We start from the raw sequence: 21,076 nt of genomic DNA, 5'->3' as shown, positions 1-21,076 counted from the left end.
AAGATGGCATGTCCCTTGGTGCTCCACCCTCCCTATTCACCCAATCTTGCCCTGAGCAACTTCTTCTTGTTCCCTCAGATAAAAAAGATCTTCAAAGGTAAATGTTTTGCTGATGTGAAATAGGTGAAACAAAAAATGGTAGAAGCACTAAAAGGCATCAAAATCAATGAGTTCAGAAATTTTTGAGCAGTGGGGAAAAAATCTTGATAGGTGTATTGCATCAAATGGAGAGTACTTTGAAGGTGACTGAAGTTAAACACGTAAGCATAAATATGCAATTTTTTATAAATAAATTCTGGTTTTATGGGGGTCCCCCCTTGTACATAATGTCTTCAAATTGAGATGGAAGGCTTAACACAGAAAACTGGTTTTTACCCACTCCCATATTGTATTGGCTCCTGAAACATAAGATGCCCCCACCCCTTTATCTTTGTAGGAGTTCAATTTCAGACAACTATCACAAAGCTTTCATCTGCATAACTGAATAACAACAACAATTTTAACTTGGGAGATAAGACAGTGTAGAGTTTAATCTTCAAACTTGATTGACTTGGAAGCATTCTTGTCAATATAAAAGATCTTACTTGGGGTGGTAGTGAAGCCAAGGCCAGTGCCTGAGCTGTACTTCCAGCTCATGGCCCAGTCGTAGTCCTGTTGCAGGCTTTGCTGCAGGGGGTTGGCTGTCTTCCTGTTGAGTGCCATGTTGGGCCTTCCAATCATGTCAGGGGTGTGGGTGAATGAAGGGGACAGATTTTTAAGGCCAGCCATAAGTTTGAGAAATTTCAGTTTCTGTTTCTTATTGTCAAAACCAGCAGTATCCCATTGACCAAACTGAGTTCCCTGTGTTAATGAGAAAAAAAAGGTGTTATTTTCCACGTTTTCAAATGAGCAAGCCCTTTCCTTTCCCTAACCCCAGTAGCACAGGAAGGATCCAGCTGATTAGGTGCTTGCTATGTACCAGGCGCTGTACTCATGAACACATCAACCTTCTTTATTCTAACAAAAGTCCTGAGTCCTAAAGGGAACCCCCCGAAAACAGAATTATCTTCTGGAGGGCAGGCCCCTTATTGTATAGGCTTCCCTATTAGGTAAGTGTTCTAGGAACACAGTATTGTGAAAGGCTGCATTTGACTTCAGTGATTTTTTTTTGTTAAGACTCAACATGTTTGCCCATTTCATGATGGGTGATTTACGAATGCACCTGCCCACACTGCATTGAGTATCTAGCAGGTTTTAACTAGAAATGGCATAATCCCCCACACCCCATCCTTCCTATTCCCCAAGTCTAGCCCTGAACAACCCTTTTTTTACCCTGGATTTAAAAAGTCCTCAAAGGGAAACATTTTGTCGATGTGGAAGTGATAATACCAAAAAAGCACTAAAAGGCATTGAAATTGATGAGTTCAAAAACTGATTATAGCAGTGGGGAAAAAAAGATTATCTTGATAGGTGACTGTAGTTTAAACATGTAAGAATACACAATTTTTTTGGTAAGTACTGTTTTTGGGGGGTCCCCCCTTGTATTGTTATTACTCTCATTTTACTGATAAGAAAATGGAGATTTGCAGCTTAATAGGACACAAGCCTAATTTACTGACCCCAATAGAATTGGATCTCAAGGCTGGCCAACACCAGGGTACATCTTTCACACTCTGAGCTGTCTGCCTTACTCCACTTCCTCTAATTCATAGCAAATAGCATAGTACACCTCACCTCACCAGCTGGCCAGCCCATTCATCAGCCTAAGGTTTCTGCCAGCTGATGGTGGAAGAGAGCAGATGGCAATTTGAAATGTACTTCTCTTCTAAGAAACATCACATTTTATAGCAGGAAGGTAACAGAAGCCCAGAGAAGGGTCACAGAGCCAAGCCAGAGACTGGGCAGACCAGGAACTTAGGGTTCTGATTCCTGTCCAGAGCATTCTACCACCCATGCATGAATCACTCATGTTAAAGAAAATGCAAGAGAGCCCCTCAGAGCAAAGGCCTAAGAAAAGTCCCCATTCCTTCCAGTGTCTGAGGGAAAGCAAGAAATGTAGCTCCCCAAACTGACTAAAGTCATGCAGACCAGGATCAAAGAAATTAACTCAGGGCAAGTTCTGGCGGTGAAGGAGCTAGCTCCCAGGCTGGGGCAGACTTTTTGTCACTCAGCTCCTCATGCTCCAGGAGAGGGGGAGGGTCCAGGATACTACGTGCACCACCTCAAAGAGCTCCAGCATCAAACTTACTGTCCACTTCTGGGTTTCAGAAGCTTCTGTTTTGCCTGACTCACGATCAATCTCTTCTTGCAAAGCCTTTCGCCTCACCTGAGCAATGGGGAGGAAAGAAAAAAAAGAAATGAGATACGAAGTTTTCCTTTGAGCTTAAAACCTACAACGAAGATGGGGCAGAAGGACTGGCAGGTGACAGGAAAGAAAGCAGCTTTACTCTGCTGCAACCTAGGGCAGGCATTTGTTTAAAGCAGCCTGTAAGCATCTTGAGGGCTGCAATACTTTGTCCTAAGAAGTGGACAGGCCTCATTTATTCTTGCTTAGCCATTCCTTAAGGATGTATTTTAAAGAGGTAGGTTCAAGATAGTGGAATAGGAGGAGGCTGAGGTAGCCCCTCCCAAGGACACAGAGAATGTACACCTATACTTGGAACAATTCCTCCTGAGAAGCAACTGAGGGCCAAATGAACAGCTTCTGCACAACAAGAAAGAGAAAGACATAGAGAATCCTGGGGAAGTGTGAGACCTCTTTGGGACCTGAGGGAACTCTCCAGGACAGGAGGAACTGGTGACTGCCATTGTTTACATTTCCCTTGCACTTGGATAGTGGGCAGGATCTCTATCCAGGTGCTCTGGTTCACTGGCAGGGCATTCATAGTGCAAACCCAGCAAAAACTTCAAACAGGAAAAGGAGGACACCACAGTGTACATATAAGTGGCCCCACAACCCGGACATTGGTCCAGCAGGTACATCAGGGTACTGTTACATGTACCCACTGGGTGGTCTGTGCATTCAGCATTCCTCCTCCTGGAGAGCAGAGCTAGCAAAATTGTGCAGTATTTGTTCACAGAGCTGCCCTGTTGAGAGTAAGTACAGAATAGTAGGGTGCTGGAGAGTGCGGAGCTAACAAATCTCTGGAGTATTTGCTCAGAGTGCTACCCTGCCTGGAGACAGTATGGAACTAGCCGAGTGATAAAGCGTGTGCACACAGGCTGCCCTGTCCAGAGAAAGTGCAGAACTAGTAGGGTGCTGCCATGTGCACACCAGAACAGCCCTGGTCAGACCCAGCTTGTGCAGCAGACAACTAAATCATCAGCAAGTGCCATAGGCATACTGGGTAGCCCCACACAGCTGAGGAGGACAAAAAGGCAGGCACCCTCTACGGTGCCCTACCAGGACCCCATAACTTCTGGCCAGGCAATAATCACTGTGCACACCCAATTTGACTACAGCAAGCCTGCCAAAACAATCCAGCACACAGTCTACACAGAGGCCACTTTTTCAAGATTGGGAGGGAGAGCTATTTCATCTAACTCAAGAATAAACACAAAGTGAAACAAAATGGGAGACAAAAAATATGTCCCAAATGAAGAAATGAGAAAAATTCTAATGAAACAGAGATAAGTAATTTACCTGATAAAGAATTCAAAGAAACAGTCATAAGGATGCTCAACAAATTTCAGAGTAGAATAGAGGAACTCAGAACACTTTAAGAAATACTTTAAACTCAGAGATGAAGAATGTAATAATTGAAATCACTAGCACATTAGAGGGAATTAACAGCAGAATAGATCAGCAAACAAGAAGACCAAATAGTGGAAATAATGAGAACAGCAAGATAAAAAATGATTTTTAATATGCCCTGGCCAAGAGCTTAGTTGGTTAGAGAGTTGTCCTGATACACCAAGGTTAAGGGGTCAATCTCCAGTAAATGCACGTATGAGAAGCAACCAATGAATGCATAAATAAGTGGAATAACAAATTGATGTTTGTGTTTCTTTCTCTCCCCACTTCCCCCTCCTTCCCCCCTCTCTAAAATCAATTTCAAAACATTTAAACAAAAAATTTTTTTAAATGAAAATAGTATAAGGGACCTCTGGGACAAAATCAAGCATTTTAACATTCACGTCTTAGGGATTACAGAAGAAGAAGAGAGAAAAAGAGGCAGGAAACATATTTGAAAACATAATGCTGAAAAGTTTCCTAATCTAGGGAAGGAAAGGGATATCCAGAAGCACAAGGCAGAGAGTTCCAAAAAAGATGAACCCAAAGAGGCCCACACTAAGACATATTGTAATTAAAATGACAAAAGTTAAGGATACAAAGACAATCTCGGAGGCAGCAAGAAGGAAAGAGTAGTCAAATAAAGGAGAAACAAAAAAGGTACCAGCTGATTTCCTAACAGGAACTTTACAGGATAGAAGGGACTAGCAGAAAATATATAAAGTGCAGAAAGAAAGGAATCTATAACCTAGAATACTATGCTGGCAGATCATTATTCAGGGCTGAAGGAGAAAGAATTTCCCAGACAAGCAAAACCCAAAGGAGTTGACCACCACTAGATCAGCTTTACAAGAAACATTAAAGGGTCTTCTCTAAAGATTTTATTTTTAGAGAGAGGTAAAGAGAGGGAGAAAGAAAGGGACGGACACATCAATGTTAAAGAGAAACATCTATCAGATGATTTTATATATGCCCCAACTAGGGATGGAACCTGCAACCCAGGCGTGTGCCCTGACCAGGGTTTGTACTAGCAACCTTTTGCCTTGTAGGATGACCCCCAATCAACTGAGCCATACTGGTCAAGGCTAAAGGGTCTTCCTTATGCAGATTTTAAAAAAAAAGGCCATAACCAGATACAAGAAAATACAGGAAAGAAAAAAATCTCATTGCTAAAGACAAATATACAATAAATACAGCAAATCAACCACTTAAAAAGCAAGTCTGAAAGTTAAAAGACAAAAGTAGTAAAATTAACTTACAATAGTCATTAGATACACAAAAAATGTAAAACATGTCAAAAACAAATTCTAGAGTAGGGAGTAAAAGTGAGGTGCTTTTAGAATGTGTCTGAACTTAAAAGCCTATCAGCTTAAAGTGACTGCTATAGATAGATGAGATGTATACACACACACACACACACACACACACATATAAAATCTTCAACTCATGGTAACCACAAAACAAAACAAAAACCTATAAAAATACTGAAAAAAATAAAGAGAAAGAAACCCAAACAAAACACTGAAGTAAACCAGCACATTAGAGATAAAGAGAAGAAAAAAGGAGAGAACATAAAAACAAAAACAAAAACAATTAACAAAATGTCAAAAAGTACATAGTTAACTAATTAAATGTAAATGGACTAAATGCTCCACTCAAAAAACATAAGATGGCAGAATGGAATAGAATAAAAAAAGACCCATCTATATGCCAACTAAAAGAGATTTGCTTTAAATTGAAAGACACACACAGACTGAAAGTGGAGGTATGGCAAAAGATATTACATGGAAATACAAATGAAATGAAAACTGGGATAGCAATACTCATATCACACAAAATTAAAGACAAAGAATGTAAAAAAGACAAAGGCAGATGTTACATAATGATAAAAAGGTCAATCCAACAAGAGGATATAACAATTCTAAATATCTAGGTACCCAATATAGGAGCGCCTAAGTATATAAATCAAATATTAATTGACATAAAGGCAGAAATTAACAGTAATACTATAATAGTTGGTTGGGGACCTTAATACCCCTACTTACTTCAATGATCATCCAGACAAAATTTTCATAAGGAAATAATGGCCTTAAGTAACACATCAAATTAGAGCAAGTTAATAGACATTTACAGAACATTTAGTCCCAAGGAGCAGATTATACTTTTTTTCTAGTGCACATGGACCATTTTTTTAGGATACAGCACATATTAGGCCATAAAACAAGTCTCAATAAATTCAAGAAAACAAATTATATCAAGCATATTTGCTCACCACAGTGGCATGAAACCAGAAATCAGCATTGAAGGGCTGGGTGAAAAAGGTGATAGGATTAAGAAGTACAAATTGCCAGTTACAGAATAGTATAAGCACAGCAAAAGGAATGTATGTAGTCAATATTGTTACAACTAGTATAGTGCCAGATGGGTACAAGACTTATCAGGGTGATCACTTCATAAGTTATATAAATGTCTAATCATTATGTTTAGAAACTGAAACTAAAATAATATTGTATGTTGACTGTAACTAAAAAATTAATTTATAAAAAATACATTTAAAAAAAACAAAATTACACATAAAGCTAGAAGGGATAAATCTAGAAAAATATATCAACAAAGGGTTAACAGTGATTATTAGGGGATAGCATTTCAGGTTCCTTTTTTTTTTCCTTTCAATTTTATAACAGTGAACTTACGAAAGACAGGGGGAGAGGTGAGACAGAAAACTCCACTCACAGTCAAGAATTCTCTATTATGCAAAATGGTCAGAAATTTTCCCAGAATTGTAAAATATTAAATAGGCACAAATAGAAAAGCCAAAAGGTTATTTGTGGGCCCTGTTCATATGAAGTTAAAGAGTCTGATGACTCAGGGTCATAGTATCTCCCTGAGTCCTGAGTGGCTGCGCATACTGGGAACCGAGCTATGGGGAGGGGCATGGGGCCTGGATGGGTCAGAGCAGCCTGGCTATTTACTGTTGCCCTGACAAACTGCATGACCTTGACCTACAGGAGAATGGGGAGTTCCCCTTTCTTGGAGCCTGTGTTTTGCCAGGCCTTGAACAGTGCTCTGTTGGTGTCATTCCATTTTGATTTTCTCATCCCCACTAAGATGACCTTTCCTCCAGGGAGAGTCCCCCAGCGCCGCAAAGGCATTTGTAGGTCTCCCTTCTCATACTGGACTTTCTTTTAAGTACTCACTAGTTTTCTCTTCCTCTCCTGGAGAAGCCCCATAAGACAGAAGCCATCCCACATCACACACTATTGCTTCTCTCCAGGAATTACTTGCTTGTAAAGCATGAGGGGACCATTGAGAGCCTCCTACTTTATAAGTAAAGGTATGCGGAGGCTGGGGAGGAGGATGGGCTGGGCGTGGAGCACAGTACAGTGAAACTGGGACTCATAGCAGGGGCACGCAGCCTATTTCCCCAGGTGGGCTGAGATTGGGCAGCCCTTGGCTTCCCTTGCCCCCCAGCCAATCGCTGGCGAGGATGTCCTGGCAGGTGGCTTTTCGTCTCTGGCCTTTTGCCACTGGGCCAGAGTCCCTGGTCTGGGATTGCTCAGTGGCCAATGGGGAGAGGAAGCTGCACTCCCACAGCTGTAATAAGGCCAGAAGAAAGCATACCTGCTGGTCTTGCTCCTGATACTGGTGCAGCTGTACTATTCCTTACTTTTGTTATTTCTCCTCCCTCTATTCTCTCAAAAACACTTTACTGAAGATATCTCATATTCTCTTTCTTATATATTCTTACTCTCTTCCCACCTATGTAAATCTTTGCTCATCTGTTGTTGTTCTTAGTGATACACTATTTTTTTAAAATTTGATTTCAAACCTTATACTCTTCCCTTTGCTTACTCCATTTTGCCATTGCCATTCCCTGTTTTACTTATGTTTTAAATTTTATTTTCTCCCTTTCTTTGCATTGTTTCTATTCCCCATTCTTATTTTTTCTCCTCCTTCTTCCCTCTTAAAATCAAATTCTCTCCTTTAGTCATATCATTGTCTTTTTCCTATTGTAATTCCTTTCTACCTTTATTAATCTTTGTTCATTTGCTGTTCATATCACTGATGTAGTTTGTGGTAGGGTTTTTGTTTTTTGTTTTGCTAGTGTAGGTTTGGTTTTCTAAGTAGTTTTGCTTTGTTCTGCCAGTACCTATATAACAGCATACAACACATTTTGGATATTGTGACTCCTAGTCAGCCAGCTGTATGAGAGTACCCATCAGTGAATGAGCATTCAGTAATCAAAGCCCATATACTACAAGAATGCCAACATAAACTGAATAAAGCATCCTGAATAGGAGATCAAAGATACTGCAGCACTAAGTCAACAGAACTCCTACCACAGGCCACCACAGGAAGATAGGTGATCAAAGCAGAGCAATCTGACAAAGAAATTAAAAGAGTCACCTAAAATGGGGAGACAAAGAAACAACCTCCAACTGAAAGGAAAGGAGAAATATTCAGAAAAAGAGCTAAATGAAATTGAGGCAAGCAATCTATCAGATGTAAAGTTAAAAAAATGGTTATAAGGATACTCAAGGAACTCAGTGAGAACTACAAGGTACTTAATAGGAGTTAAAAGCAACTTAGTGGGAAATACAGCAGCATAAAACAGGACATACAAACTATGAATAAGAATAAGAAGGATATGAACAATATAATATCTGAAAGGAAGAATACTAATTCCTAGAAGGTATTAAATTCCAGATGAAGCAGAGAGCTGGAAGACAAGGTAGAAAAAAAAAAACACCCAGTCAGAGCGCTATATAGTAAAAAGACGCAAAAAGAACCAGGATAGTTTAAGGGAGCTTCAGGACATGAAATGTAACAACATTCGCACCATGGGAATACCAGAGGAAAAGAAAAGGAGCAAAGGATAAAAAACTGTTTCAAAAAAATGACAGAAAAATTCCCTAACTTGGTGAGGGAAAAACCATGCAAGTTCAGGAAGCATAGAGGGTCCCAATTAAAATGAACCCAAAGAGGCCCACTCTAAAACACATCATAATTAAAATGCCAAAATTTAAAGACAAAGAGAGAATTTTAATGACAGCAAGGGAGAAACAGCTAGTAACATATAAAGGGGCTTTGATAAGGCTATCAGCTGATTTCTTGAGAGAAACACTATAAACCAGAAGAGATTGGCACAAAACATTCCATGTAATAAAAAGCAAGTACATGCAACCAAGATTTCTCTATCCAGCAAGGCTCTCATTTAAAATAAAAAGTGAAATAAAAAAGGTTCCCTGACAAAAGAAGGCTAAAAGAGTACATTTCCACCAAGCCAGCACTGCAAGAAATGCTGAAGGGACTGCTTTAAGAAGAAACAGAAAGAGAGAGACAAAGGAAAACAGGCCCAAAAGGAAAAAATGGCACTGAACAAGATAGTACCTACAATAATAACCTCAAATGTAAATGGATTAAATGCTACAATCAAAGGGCATAAGATAGCTGAGTGGATAAGAAAACATGACCCACATATATGCTGTCTACGTAAGTCCCACCTCAGAACAGAAGACCTATACAGGCTGAAAGTGAAGGAATGGAAATAAATATTCCAAGCAAATAGACATGAAAAAAAAAAGCTGGGGTAGCAATACTTGCATCAGATATTTAAGACAAAACCCCTAACAAGAGTCAAACAATGTCACTATATAATACTTAAGGGAGGAGTCCAACATGAGGATATAACCCTTGTAAACATATATGCACCCAACATAGGAGCACCTAAATACATAAAGAAAATCTTAGAGGACTTTAAGAAGGAGATTGGCAGCAATAGAGTCATTATAGGAGATTTTAACACCCCACTGTCAACAACAGATAGATCTTTCAAAGAATCAACGTGCATAGTACGGCATGGAAAAACACTCAAGATCAAATATAACTTCAAATTTATATAACACTTCACTCCCAATAAGAAAAGTATACATTACTTTCAAACACACATGGATCCTTTTCAAAGATAAACCACATGGTAGGACACAAAACATGCCTTAACAAATACAAGAAAATTGAAATCATATCAAGCATCTTGGATCACAATGGCTAGAAACTAGAAACCCACCCCAAGGAAAAGCCTCAAAAACAGTCAAATACATGGAGACTAAATAACATGCTATTAAACAATGAGTGGGTTAACAATGAGATCAAGGAAGAAATCAAAAAATATCTGTACCAATGAAAATGAACACAAAACAACCCAAAACCTATGGGACACAGCAAAGGCAGTCAGTCCTGAGAAGGAAGTTTATAACGGCACAGGCCTACCTAAAGAAGGCAGAAAAATCTAAAAAAAAGCTAACCCTAGATAAAAAAGAAAACAGGAACAACAACAAACAAAGCCCAGAACAAGTAGAAAGAAGGAAATAATCAAGATCAGAGCAGAATTAGGTGACACAGAGAATTTTAAAAAATCCAAAAAATCAATAAATCCAGGAGCTCGTTCTTGAACAAGATAAACAAACTTAACCACACTCATCAAGAAAAAAAAAGGGAAGACCCAAATAAATACAATCAGAAATGAAAGAGGAGAAATAATGATACCACAGAAATACAAAGGATTATAAGAAATTACTAAGAACTACATGCCAAGAAACTGGACAACCTAAGCAAAATGGACATACTGCTGAAAATATACAATTTCCCAAAACTGATTCAGGAAGAAGCAGAAAGTCTGAATGGACTGATAACAATTAGGGAAACTGAAGCAGTAATCAAAAAACCCCCAGCACACAAAAGCCCTGGACCAGATGGCTTCACAGGTGACTTTTATCAAACATTTAAAGAAGAACTAACTCCTATCCTTCTCAAAGTATTAAAAAAATTCAAGAAGAGAGAAGACTCCAAACTCTTTTTTAAGAGATCAAAACAAAACAAGGTAAATTCAAAACAAGGTAAACACACAATAAAGAAAGAAAATTACAGGCCAATATCTCTAATGAATACAGATGCTAAAATTCTCAACAAAATATTGGCAATCCAGATCCAACAATACATTAAACAGATCATATACATATACTATGACCAAGTGGGGTTTATCCCAAAGATGCAAGGATGGTATAACATTTGCAAATCAATAAATGTAATACATCACATAAACAAAATGAAAGACAAAATGGCATGATCGTATAAATGGATGCTGAAAAAGTATTTGACAAAATCCAGCAGCCATTTATGAAAAAACATTCAGCAAAGTAGAAAAAGAGGGAGCATACCACAACATCATAAAGGCCACATAAGAGAAACCTACTGCCAACATCATACTCTATGGGCAAAACTAAAAGTGTTTCCCTTAATATCAGGAACAAGACAAGGGTGCCTGCTTTGACCACTTCTATCCAACATAGTGCCGAAAGTTCTAGCCACAGTGATTATACAAGAAAAAGAAGTAAGAGGCATCCAAATAGGAAAGGAGGAAGTAAAACTGTTACTATTACAGACAACGTGATAGTGTAAATAGGAAACCCTATAGTCTTCATCAAAAAACTACTTGACCTAATAAGTGAATTTGGCAAAACGGCAGGATACAAAATCAATAGTCAGAAATTGATGGCATCTTGTACACCAACAATGAATTATCAGAAAGAGAAACTATGAAAAAAATCCAACTTACTAGAGTAACAGGAAAAATAAAGTACCTAGACACAAATTTAACTAATGAAGTAAAAGACCCGTACTTGGAAAACTATAGAACACTGAAGAAAGAAATAGAGGAAGATACAAATAAATGGAAGCATATACTATGTTCATGGTTTGGAAGAATTAACATGATTAACATGTCCATACTACTCAAAGCAATACACTGGTTCAACGCAATGCCTTTTAAAATATCAATGTTATATTTCACAAGTCAGAATATTCCAAAAATTTATATGGAACCAAAAAAGACCCCAAATGTCCCCAGCAATCCAGGGAAGAGTAAAATAGGAAGGTCACAATACTGGATATTAAACTACACTACAAGACCAATGTAATGCAGACAGTCTGGTACTGGCATAAGAACACACACATAGATCAATGGAACCAAGTAGAGAGCCCAGAAATAAACCCATGTTTCTATGTTCAATTAATATTTGACAAAGGGGGTATGAGCATACAGTGGATTAAAAAGTCTCTTTAATAAATGGTGTTGGGAGAACTGGACTGGTACATGTAAAAACATGAAACTAGAACACCAACTTACACCGTATACCAGTATAAACCCAAAATGGATAAAGGACTTAAATATAAATTGCGATACCATAAAAGTCCTAGTGGAAAACATAGGCAGTAAAATTTCAGAAATCCCATGTGGCAATATTTCACTGACATATCTCCTAGGAAAGGGAAATAAAGGAAAAAAATAAATGTGAATACATCAAATTAAAAACTTCCCACACAGCTAAAGAAACAATCATTAAAATGAAAAGGGAACCAACTGTATGGGATAACATATTTGCCAATAACACATTGGATAATGGTTTAATTTCCAACATGACTCAACGCCAGAAAAACAAACAACTGAATTAAAAAATGAGCAAAGGCCTTGAACAGACACTTCTCCAAGGAGGACGTACAGATGGCCCACAGACTTATAAAAAGGTGCTCAACATCACTAGCAATCAGGGATGCAAATTAAAACCACAATGAGCTATCACCCCACACCTGTCAGAATGGCTATCATTAATAAATCAACTAACAACAAGTGCTGGTGAGGATGTGGAGAAAATGTAACCCTACTGCACTGTTGGTGGAAATGCAGAGTAGTACAGTCACTGTGGAAAAAATTAAAAATGGAACTGCCTTATGACCCAGTGATTCCACTGCCTGGAATATACCCTACAAATCCTGAAACACCAATCTAAAAGAACTTATGCACCCCTATGCTCATAGCAGCACTATTTACAATAGCAAAGTGTTGGCCTGGCTGGCATAGCTCAGTGCATTGAGTGTGGGCTGTGAACCAAAGGGTTGCAGTGTTTGATTCCCAGTCAGGGCATGTGCCTGGGTTGCGGGCCAGGTCCCCAGTGGGGGCTTTGTGAGAGGCAGCCACACATTGATGGTTCTTTCCTCTGTTCCACTCTCTAGGAATAAATAAATAAAATCTTAAAATATAACAACAACAACAATGTGTTGGAAACAGTTCAAGTGCCCATTAGTAGATGAGTGAATTCAAAAACTGTGGTTCATCTACACAGTGGAACTATGCAGCAGAAAGAAAGAAGTCCTACCTGGTCGGACAGCATGGATAGAACTGGAGACTGTTATGCTAAGTGAAATAAGCTAGTCAGCCAAAGGCAAAAACCATATAATCTCACAACTAGAATGAACAAAATAAACTTACAAGAAAAACAGAACCAGAGACATGGAACAGACTGATAGCTGTAGGAGGGAAAGAGTGAGGGGGATTGGGGAATGGTGGAAGGAAGGGGAAGGTACTAGTCAAAGTACCTATACGAATGACCCATGAACATGGACAACGGAGAAAGGCTTGAGTCTGGATAAGAGGGTTGGGCTGAGTGGAGGAGGGCAAAAGGGAAAAAACCGGGACAACTGTAATATAATGAAAAATTAAAAAAATTTAAATGTGTAAGTATGAGGTAGACTCCCGCTGAGTGTCTCATAACACAACCTGGTTTGGTTTTACCTACTTAAGGTTAAATAAGGTTAGTGACTACCCTAGGTCACCTATTTAGTAATGGCCCACAGCCAAGCCTATGTAGTTACTACACTGTCCTCCCAGGCCTTGGGGTCCAGGGTTGTGAAAGTACCCCAATTCCAGAAAGTCCAGCTCCTATACAGAAACCACTTACCAGGGGATCTGGGCTTTAAAGAAATGGAAGTTAGTCCACAACAGAACCACTTCTCTAAATACTCCTGAATTGAAGCCAGGAGGTGACAAGCTGTGGGCCTGGTTGAGCATGTGTTCTCTGCCCTGGCTTTAGGTGTCGGGGACATGCACCTTTCTCCCCACTGCAGTGGCTACAGGAAGGAAAGCTTTAGCCTGAGGTTCTTAAATAATCAGATGGCCCCTCAGCCAATAACATGGCAGTGAAGGGCTCTCCCACTATGAAGTGGAGAAGGTCACGGAATTCTCTGCTGTGGGAGATGAGCCACAGAATCTGGACTGGTGGCTTTTGGCGCCCTGGGCCCTTCTGAGACCAGGATCTTGTGGCCTGATAGGAGGAGAGCAGCAAGACACGTATGAGAGGGATGAGGACCTGGGCCATACCTGGTCTATGGGTGCCTCATCCATGTTGCCTTTCTTTTCCAACACCACATCTAAGTCTGTGTCAGGCTCCTACACAGGAGAGCAAAGGGAGCAAAAGTCAAGCATAGGCCCTCTGCCCAAGCAGCCCTGTAAGGTAAGATCATGACAAAGTCCAGAAAAGACCGAAGAACCTAGCAGCACCCCAAACTCCATCACCTACAGAACATTTGACATCCTTTCCCTTCCATGATTCTCCTCAAAACTGTGGCACACACCTATTTGACAGATGAAGCTAAGGTTCAGAGAGGTGAAGTGACTATCATGCAGTAACCCCCACAGCTCAGGGGTAAGGCTGACACTAACTCAAGTCTCCTGATTCAGGCTAAGGGCATGACTTTTCCCACCACTAGTCATCTGACCTCCCAGGGTAATGGCAAACCAGCAAAGAGGAAAAACATACAGTCCCACTGATAGTAGAGGTGAGGGTGGGGGACAGGACGGCAAGGAACAGGAAATGCAGAGGTGAGCTCAGGCCTCTGATCGGTGTGGGGAATGGACCTGCCAGCAAACCCAAACCTACCCAATTCTCTCCTCCACACTGCTCAACCGCACTCCCTAGTCACTGCCTTCTCTCTTGCCTGGAAAACTATGGGTCTCTAACTCCTGCTTCCTCACCCTCCCATTTTACAAGTACCTCAGGTGAGCTTTAGAAATTCAATCAGAATACACTGTACACCTTAAATGTACACAATTTTATGTTAATTTTATCTTTAAAAAAACCTCAATCAGACCATGTCACCTCACTTCCCAAAACACTCCTAGGGCTCTCATCTTGCTTACATAAAATCCAGACTTCTGTGGTCTCTATGGTTCTCTGTCACTGTCACCCAGTTCTCCCCATCCCAGACTTTTTGCTCTTCCCAGGGCCTCTGCACCTGTTGCTCTATTTGCACAAATTACCAAGGCCCCTCACATATCTCAGCTGTCATGGGACATCCTCTCTGGGCCTGCCCTAACCATGGAAGTTTACGTGGGCCACACTCTCTCACTGGCTTCAGACATTGAGGGACTCTGATTGGTGAGGCCTCAGGCCGGCCACTTTCCCTTCAGTAATGACAACTGCCACATTTCACTTATTCCCAGAGGCTCTGTTCTCTAACATAATCTGGGAAGACCTTGACAACGACATGCATACATTTCAGGGGCTACTCTGGTAGGCTGAGTCCCTGTCACAGATATTAAGCAGAGGGGAAATGTCTACCTTTCACTGGGTTCTTGGCAGAAGGGATTCTAGATCTGAAGAGTTGGGCTCCAAAACCTCTGGTGTTCCTCCTAAACCCCAAAGGTTTCTCAATAAAGGAGGAAATTGGTGAAATCCAGTCTAATCCTGCACCAGGGCAGACCTGGGAAAAATCCTAGACACAGAACTACATTTTGTGAGCATCCCTATAATCCCCAACTACATCTGGTAGAGCTGAGGACAGGCCACAAAGACATGATGATCCAACTCCAGATCTGTCCTTCAGTCAGTATTAACTGAGCCCCTTCCTCTTGTGCCAGACCCACCCCTCAGTACGTGTCAATAAACTTTTCTGGCTTAAGTCGGTTTAAATAGAGTTCTTTCAGCTGAAAAGTTGAGTTGCCCATGTGTGCACATGTACACATACATACACTCCCAACTTCCACCCTTATTCTCTCAAAGTAGTCAACTTCTGAAGGACAACCTACCTTCTCCCAAGTTACTCCTTATACTTTGCTCTCTTTCCTTTTCTTTGTTCTTTTTCTCTTCAGAGCTGGCTCTTCAATGCCTGGCTACCCTGCCTTTTCATTGGACTTCCTTTTCTTCTTCACAGGGGCCTTGAGGCCATCTCCTATTGGGATATATTCTAAAGTCTCAACTTTGACTGGCTTCTTTTTACTTCCATTCCTAGGGCTGCTCTCCACAGACCTAGAGGGCTTGGGATGGCCAAAGTGGGTGTCTCCCTCTGGGTGGATTTTCTTCTTCTTCATCTTCATGTCATGTTCCCTGGGGCTCCCCTGCTTCCTTTTCTGCCCCAAACCTGCCTGTTCCTGGTCATCCTTTCCCAAAAAGCAAGCACGCAGATTCCTGGCCTCGCTGAACCAAGTGTCCCTGACTGAGAAGGCTGTGGTTTTCTGGGCTTTTTCTTCCTTCTTGTGTATTTTGAGCTTCTTGCCAAGAATGCTCATTTCCTCCCTCTGTCTGGGGTTCAGGGAGGTCTTCATCCTTAAATCAGGGGACATAGCCAGAGGCCAAAAGGACTTCCTCTTCTTTTTCTTTTCCCCACTGAGGAACTCAGATGGACCAACAGCCTGTGTCCTGGGACTGGAAGACTTCTCTGTCCACCTGGCACGTAACATGGTCTCAAGTTCTAGATGCTCCTCACAGAGGGTGCTGTGGCCCTTCTTTTTTTTTTTTTTTTTTTTTTACCAGAGGCATCTCAGATACCTGCCCTTGGATCACACTCTTCATGGGTGATATGGCTCTTGTGGGACAGACTTCAATGAAGCAACTATTTCTGTTTACAACCAAGTACTGAGACTCTGGTTCTCTAATCACCACCACCTTCTTTTTTTTCCCCTCTGGAAGCCTAAGGTTCAAGTCTCCTTTGTGGGTCTTGTGATTATTCCTAAAAAACAAATAAAGGGTACAAGTTATTCCTCCACCAAACCACGTTGTGTACAATTCAACCAGGTATTGCGAAGAGTCAAGTTTCTTTGAGTGGATGGTGTGGAAAAACAAGCATGATTACACAGGAGCAAAGGGAAATATGATCAAAGACACAGAATGGAGCTAATATTCACACAGCCCCAGGCTGAAATCCAAACTGCTGCCTTACCTTAAGCCACTTGCCTATTCTCCCTGAGCCTTAATTTTCCCATCTGGAAAATGTGGGAAAACACCACTTCTCAAAGGGCTGTTGGAAAGAATAATTTGAGATAATCCATAGAAAGTGCTTGCTACATTGTTGACTCCTTTTCCTAACCCTCTTTCTCAAATATCTAAGCCTAGTTATTCATTCTTCAGAAATTTACCAGCTGCCTACCATGAGTACAACTGCAATCAAACAAGACAGACCAGGCACTGCCCTCCAGGGACTCACATTATACTGGACGAAGAGTACAGTATTCCTAATGTCAGTCCTTCTTGCTGATTCCCACCAATGCAGTGACTATGGCACAATTAACCCGTAAGTATGTTCATCTAAACAGTTCTGCTTTGTGTCTAGAAATCAATTCCTCCAACCTGCACCTAAGTGACTTATTCTAATTACTTCCCTGTGTGGCAGTAGTAAGACCAGCAGAGAAGTATAGTGAGAGGAGCCCCATCTAGGGTACATAACACCTGGGTTCAAGTGGTGACTCTGACATCCTTGCCTCATAGCTGCTGGCTTCTCCAGGCCTCACTTTCCCCATCCATAAAAAGACAGTTGAACTAAATCAGATGCAGGTGTGGGGGAGCACAGAGGAGGACATCCAGCCTGCTTTTTAATTTTTTAAATAAATTGCTAACATTTAATGACTGAAGATGACACACAGCAACCTAGAGTGTCCAGCCTTTTACTTATATATATATATATATTTGGAAAATGTAAGGGAGGCACCTGTATGAAGAGGCTGGAGCCCTCAGTACACTTCAGCTTCCAGCTGGGCTATTTCTCTCACCCCAGTCACCATCCCAGTGCCTGTTGCTCCCTGGATGACATGGAGACACTCAGGGAAACCAGAAATAAACATCCTCTAATAAAAGGTTTACACGGTGGGAGGGAAAGTTCAGGAGCTTCTCCATCTTGGAGTTCTCTTCAGATTCAGACCTGCCTCACTCTTAGCAGCCTCAAAGAACCAGGCCAGGCCTGAGGTAGAGCTCAAATTCATTCATAATTGCTCCAGGAGAGTCAAGGGAGCACCCACTCATTCACTCATGTCTTGTTTTCTGCTGTAGAGGAAGACTTTTGTGGGTTCCAGACCACTGTAATAAAGCGAGTTCCCGACCACCATAATAAAGCAAATAGCAATCGTCTGGCTGGTGGAGGGTTGTCTTCCATTTGTAAAAACAGAATACCTGTTAAGTGCAATAAAGTGAAGCACAGTAAAGCAAGGTTTGCTTGTACTCCCAGAGCCTAACTCTGTACCTGGCACATAGGTGTTAAAAATATGTACTCATTGGCCCTGGCTGGTGTAGCTCAGTGGATTGAGCGCGGCCTGCGAACCACAGATCGCAGTTCAATTCCCAGTCAGGGCACATGCCTGGGTTGCAGGCCAGTTCCCAACAGGGAACTCATGACAGGCAACCATACATTGATATTCTCTCCTTCTCTCCTTTTCTTCCCCTCTAAAGATAAATAAATAAAATCTTTAAAAAAAATATGTACTCATTGAACGAGGGATGAACACTAAAGATACAAAGATTACGAGATAAAACACCTGCCATCAAAAAGCAAGCAGATGTGGGAGAGAAAAAGGTGTAATAACACAGATGGTACAGGTGATAAAAGCAAGCACAGAGGTAATGTCAGGATAATGGAGGTCTTCTAACCTAGACTACCAGTTGTCAGGAAACTTTCTGAAAAAGTTTTCCACCATGGGGAACTGCAAGGTGTTGGCACTAATCCCTGAGATAAAGGAACTGAAGGTGGTGGTGGGAGGCTGGAGGTACGCTGGTTTGAACAAATACTTTGAGATATTTAAGTGGAGATGTTCCATGGACAGGTGGATATATGGGTCTGAGGTTCAGAGGTGAGTAGGCTACCATGGGGAAAATATATAAAAGCCATATAGTTCATATTTGGAATATATAGATAGTAATTAAGCGTTGGACAGAAATAGTCTGGAACAGAGCCTCAGAGAGTAGACTTTTATATGGGTGGGCAGAGAAAGAGCAGATGGCAAAGGAGAGGGAGAAGGTGCAAACCTGGAGAGGGTGGAGTCAAGGGAGCCCAGAGTGCCTCAGATGGAGGAGTGGTCGGTCAACAGACCTGATTTGGGAAAAAAAAAGAAGACAAAAATAAAATAAAATAAAATAAAATAAACCAAGGGAAGATTGTTGTCAACTTAATCACCTTCTCTCCCCAACTCTGTAATTTAGAACACTGTAGCATCCATCCTCTCTAGCAATGAAGATCCTCTTCAACCCTGCGACCCCAAATGTATTCACTCCAACATGACAAAGTGAACCCAACTAAATTGTTGGGGCAGCCTCATGAAGGATGGTATGACTACACCATCTCAAAGACTTGCAAACTGAGGCTTGGAAACTTTGGAACCCAGGCCGAGACCTGGAGTCGGGGTTCTGCACAAGAGCACCAAGACCCCACTTCCACCACAGGATCACTAGCCGGAAGCAAGGAACCCAGTAGGCAAAGCTGGTCCCTCAAAGGCTCTGCTGAGCCAAAGTTTCCACACAAACACACTGGGAAGAATCCAGCTACGGGCCCCGCTAAAAGGAGGAAGAACTTCTGAAGGCGGCGGCCTCAAGCCAGAGCCAGGACATACCGGAGACTAGAGAGAGAGGGAGACGGTGTGAACTTGAGAACGCAAGTCGTCCGCTTTTCAATCTGTTCACTGTCCAAGTCTCCAAGCCCCATCTCCAGACTCCTCTCCGCCCTTCTAACGTTACATCAACGGTTCTCATCGGCAGATCAAACTTCTCCGATTCCAACACAGAACCCACTCCGGGGTGACCCGGATATCCATTTCGAGAGGCGGGTCCGCCGTTCGAGAGCTCCTGCTTCTTCCGGGTCGCGGCCGGGGGAAGAGCGTGGTTGTCGTGGAAACCATGGGCACCATGGCGGCACTGGGGCGGGTGAGCAGTTTCTTAGGGCAACGCGAGGCCCACTCTCTGAAGTCGTCTGTCACCAGCAGGACGCCAGTGCCAACCGTGTGCCCCACGTCCCCCGAGCGGGCCCTCTCGCCGGGGAAGGTTGCAAAAGCGCCAGGGAAGAACCTGTGGGAGCTGATCTGCCAAGGTAGGGAGGCCGGGCAAGGTGAGAGGGGCGGTACTCTAGGGGTCCCGCGGGGGCCGCGTGATTGGAGGCCTTCTTGGTGCCAGTTGACTAATGTCCTCAGACCCGCGGAGCTCCCCATTTTACGCCAGGGAAAGAGGCCCCGAGAGGTCTGCTTGAGTCACCCAGCGCGGCCTCCAAAATTCGTTCCTAGTCAGGTGGCAAGTATGGGGCAGCCTGGGAAAAGCGCAATGAAAGAGGACAAGGTAGTGTGGGCCAGTGGTGCTCAAACGTCATTTAGTGAACAGGAAAGAATCTCTGGGGAAGAGTTGGGAGCTTGTTTAAAATGTAGATTCCTTGGGCCCTCCCACAGAGCTCCTAAAAGGGGGCTAGGAATCAGCACTTTTAATGTTCACCCTGGAAATTCTGATATTGGTAATCAATGGCCCACATATTGAACAAGCGTGGTCTAGAGACAGACTTGGGTGTTAATCCCTTTGCACTTCTAATCTTCCCTTAAGATCCCCAAACGGATCTTCACCTTATTTTGTGGCTCCTCACATACATACCCTTGGTAATGAGGCTCTATAAAAAATACTCCATGTATGCTGGGCAAATTAATTTAACTTGTTACTCTCTATATGTAAAAGGTGTATAATGATGGCACCTATTTTATGGTGTTAGGAGGATGCACCCAAATGGTCAGAAAATACTTAGCACACTGCCCAATTTACAGTAAAACTCAATAAATGTTACCTCTTAAGAAGTGATACATACTGGGTGTCTTTTTTTCCTCCCCTAGGCTATAACCTCCTTAAGGTCAAGAATTCAAGATTTTTTCATTCTTGTGGCTAACATCACTACTTCAGCTGTTTTAAACAGCCCTGTCCAGCAGAACTTTCCAATGTGGTAGCCACTAGGTATATGTGGCTACACATGTAGATCAAGGGTCAAAAGTAACATGTGGTTATTAAGCACTTAAAATGTGGTTAGTACAACTTGAGAACTGCATTTTTTATTTTACTTAATTTTAATAAACTTAGATAGCCGCTGGTGGCTACTGTAATGAATGGTAAAGGTCAGCAAATATTTGTTGAATGGAAAAAAGGATGAATGCACCAGTGTATGGGTCCAGATAGAAGGAGAGAGAGGGTGATGGGTTGAGAGAAGTAAGAAGTACGGAAGTGGAAGAGAATAGTAGACTAAGAGTTG

General features: G+C 41.8%; 2 protein-coding genes across 2 annotated transcripts in view; one reads left to right on the top strand and one right to left on the bottom strand.

Annotated features, from left to right (window-relative positions):
• Nucleotides 1–497: 497 nt before the first annotated feature.
• Nucleotides 498–19,700, bottom strand: KNOP1 (lysine rich nucleolar protein 1). The gene is given in 7 exon segments (XM_037057105.1): nucleotides 498–840; nucleotides 2,228–2,305; nucleotides 13,926–13,994; nucleotides 15,633–16,350; nucleotides 16,352–16,552; nucleotides 18,835–18,868; nucleotides 19,583–19,700. Coding segments are annotated over 7 exon segments (1,530 nt in total). The 3' UTR covers nucleotides 498–528.
• Nucleotides 19,610–21,076, top strand: part of IQCK (IQ motif containing K) — a 216,423-nt gene continuing 214,956 nt past the window's right edge. Inside the window, exon 1 of the mRNA XM_037057114.1 lies at nucleotides 19,610–19,888. Within this exon, the coding sequence (XP_036913009.1) occupies nucleotides 19,699–19,888 (190 nt within the window). The 5' untranslated portion in view covers nucleotides 19,610–19,698. The remainder of the gene's footprint in view (nucleotides 19,889–21,076) is intronic.

This window comes from Sturnira hondurensis, unplaced genomic scaffold, assembly GCF_014824575.4.
Source record: "Sturnira hondurensis isolate 20B ecotype Veracruz unplaced genomic scaffold, ASM1482457v3 Scaffold0009372, whole genome shotgun sequence".
NCBI classification, from domain to species: domain Eukaryota; kingdom Metazoa; phylum Chordata; class Mammalia; order Chiroptera; family Phyllostomidae; genus Sturnira; species Sturnira hondurensis.
Note: the sequence above shows the minus strand (reverse complement) of the source record. Positions and strands in the feature narration are given on the sequence as shown.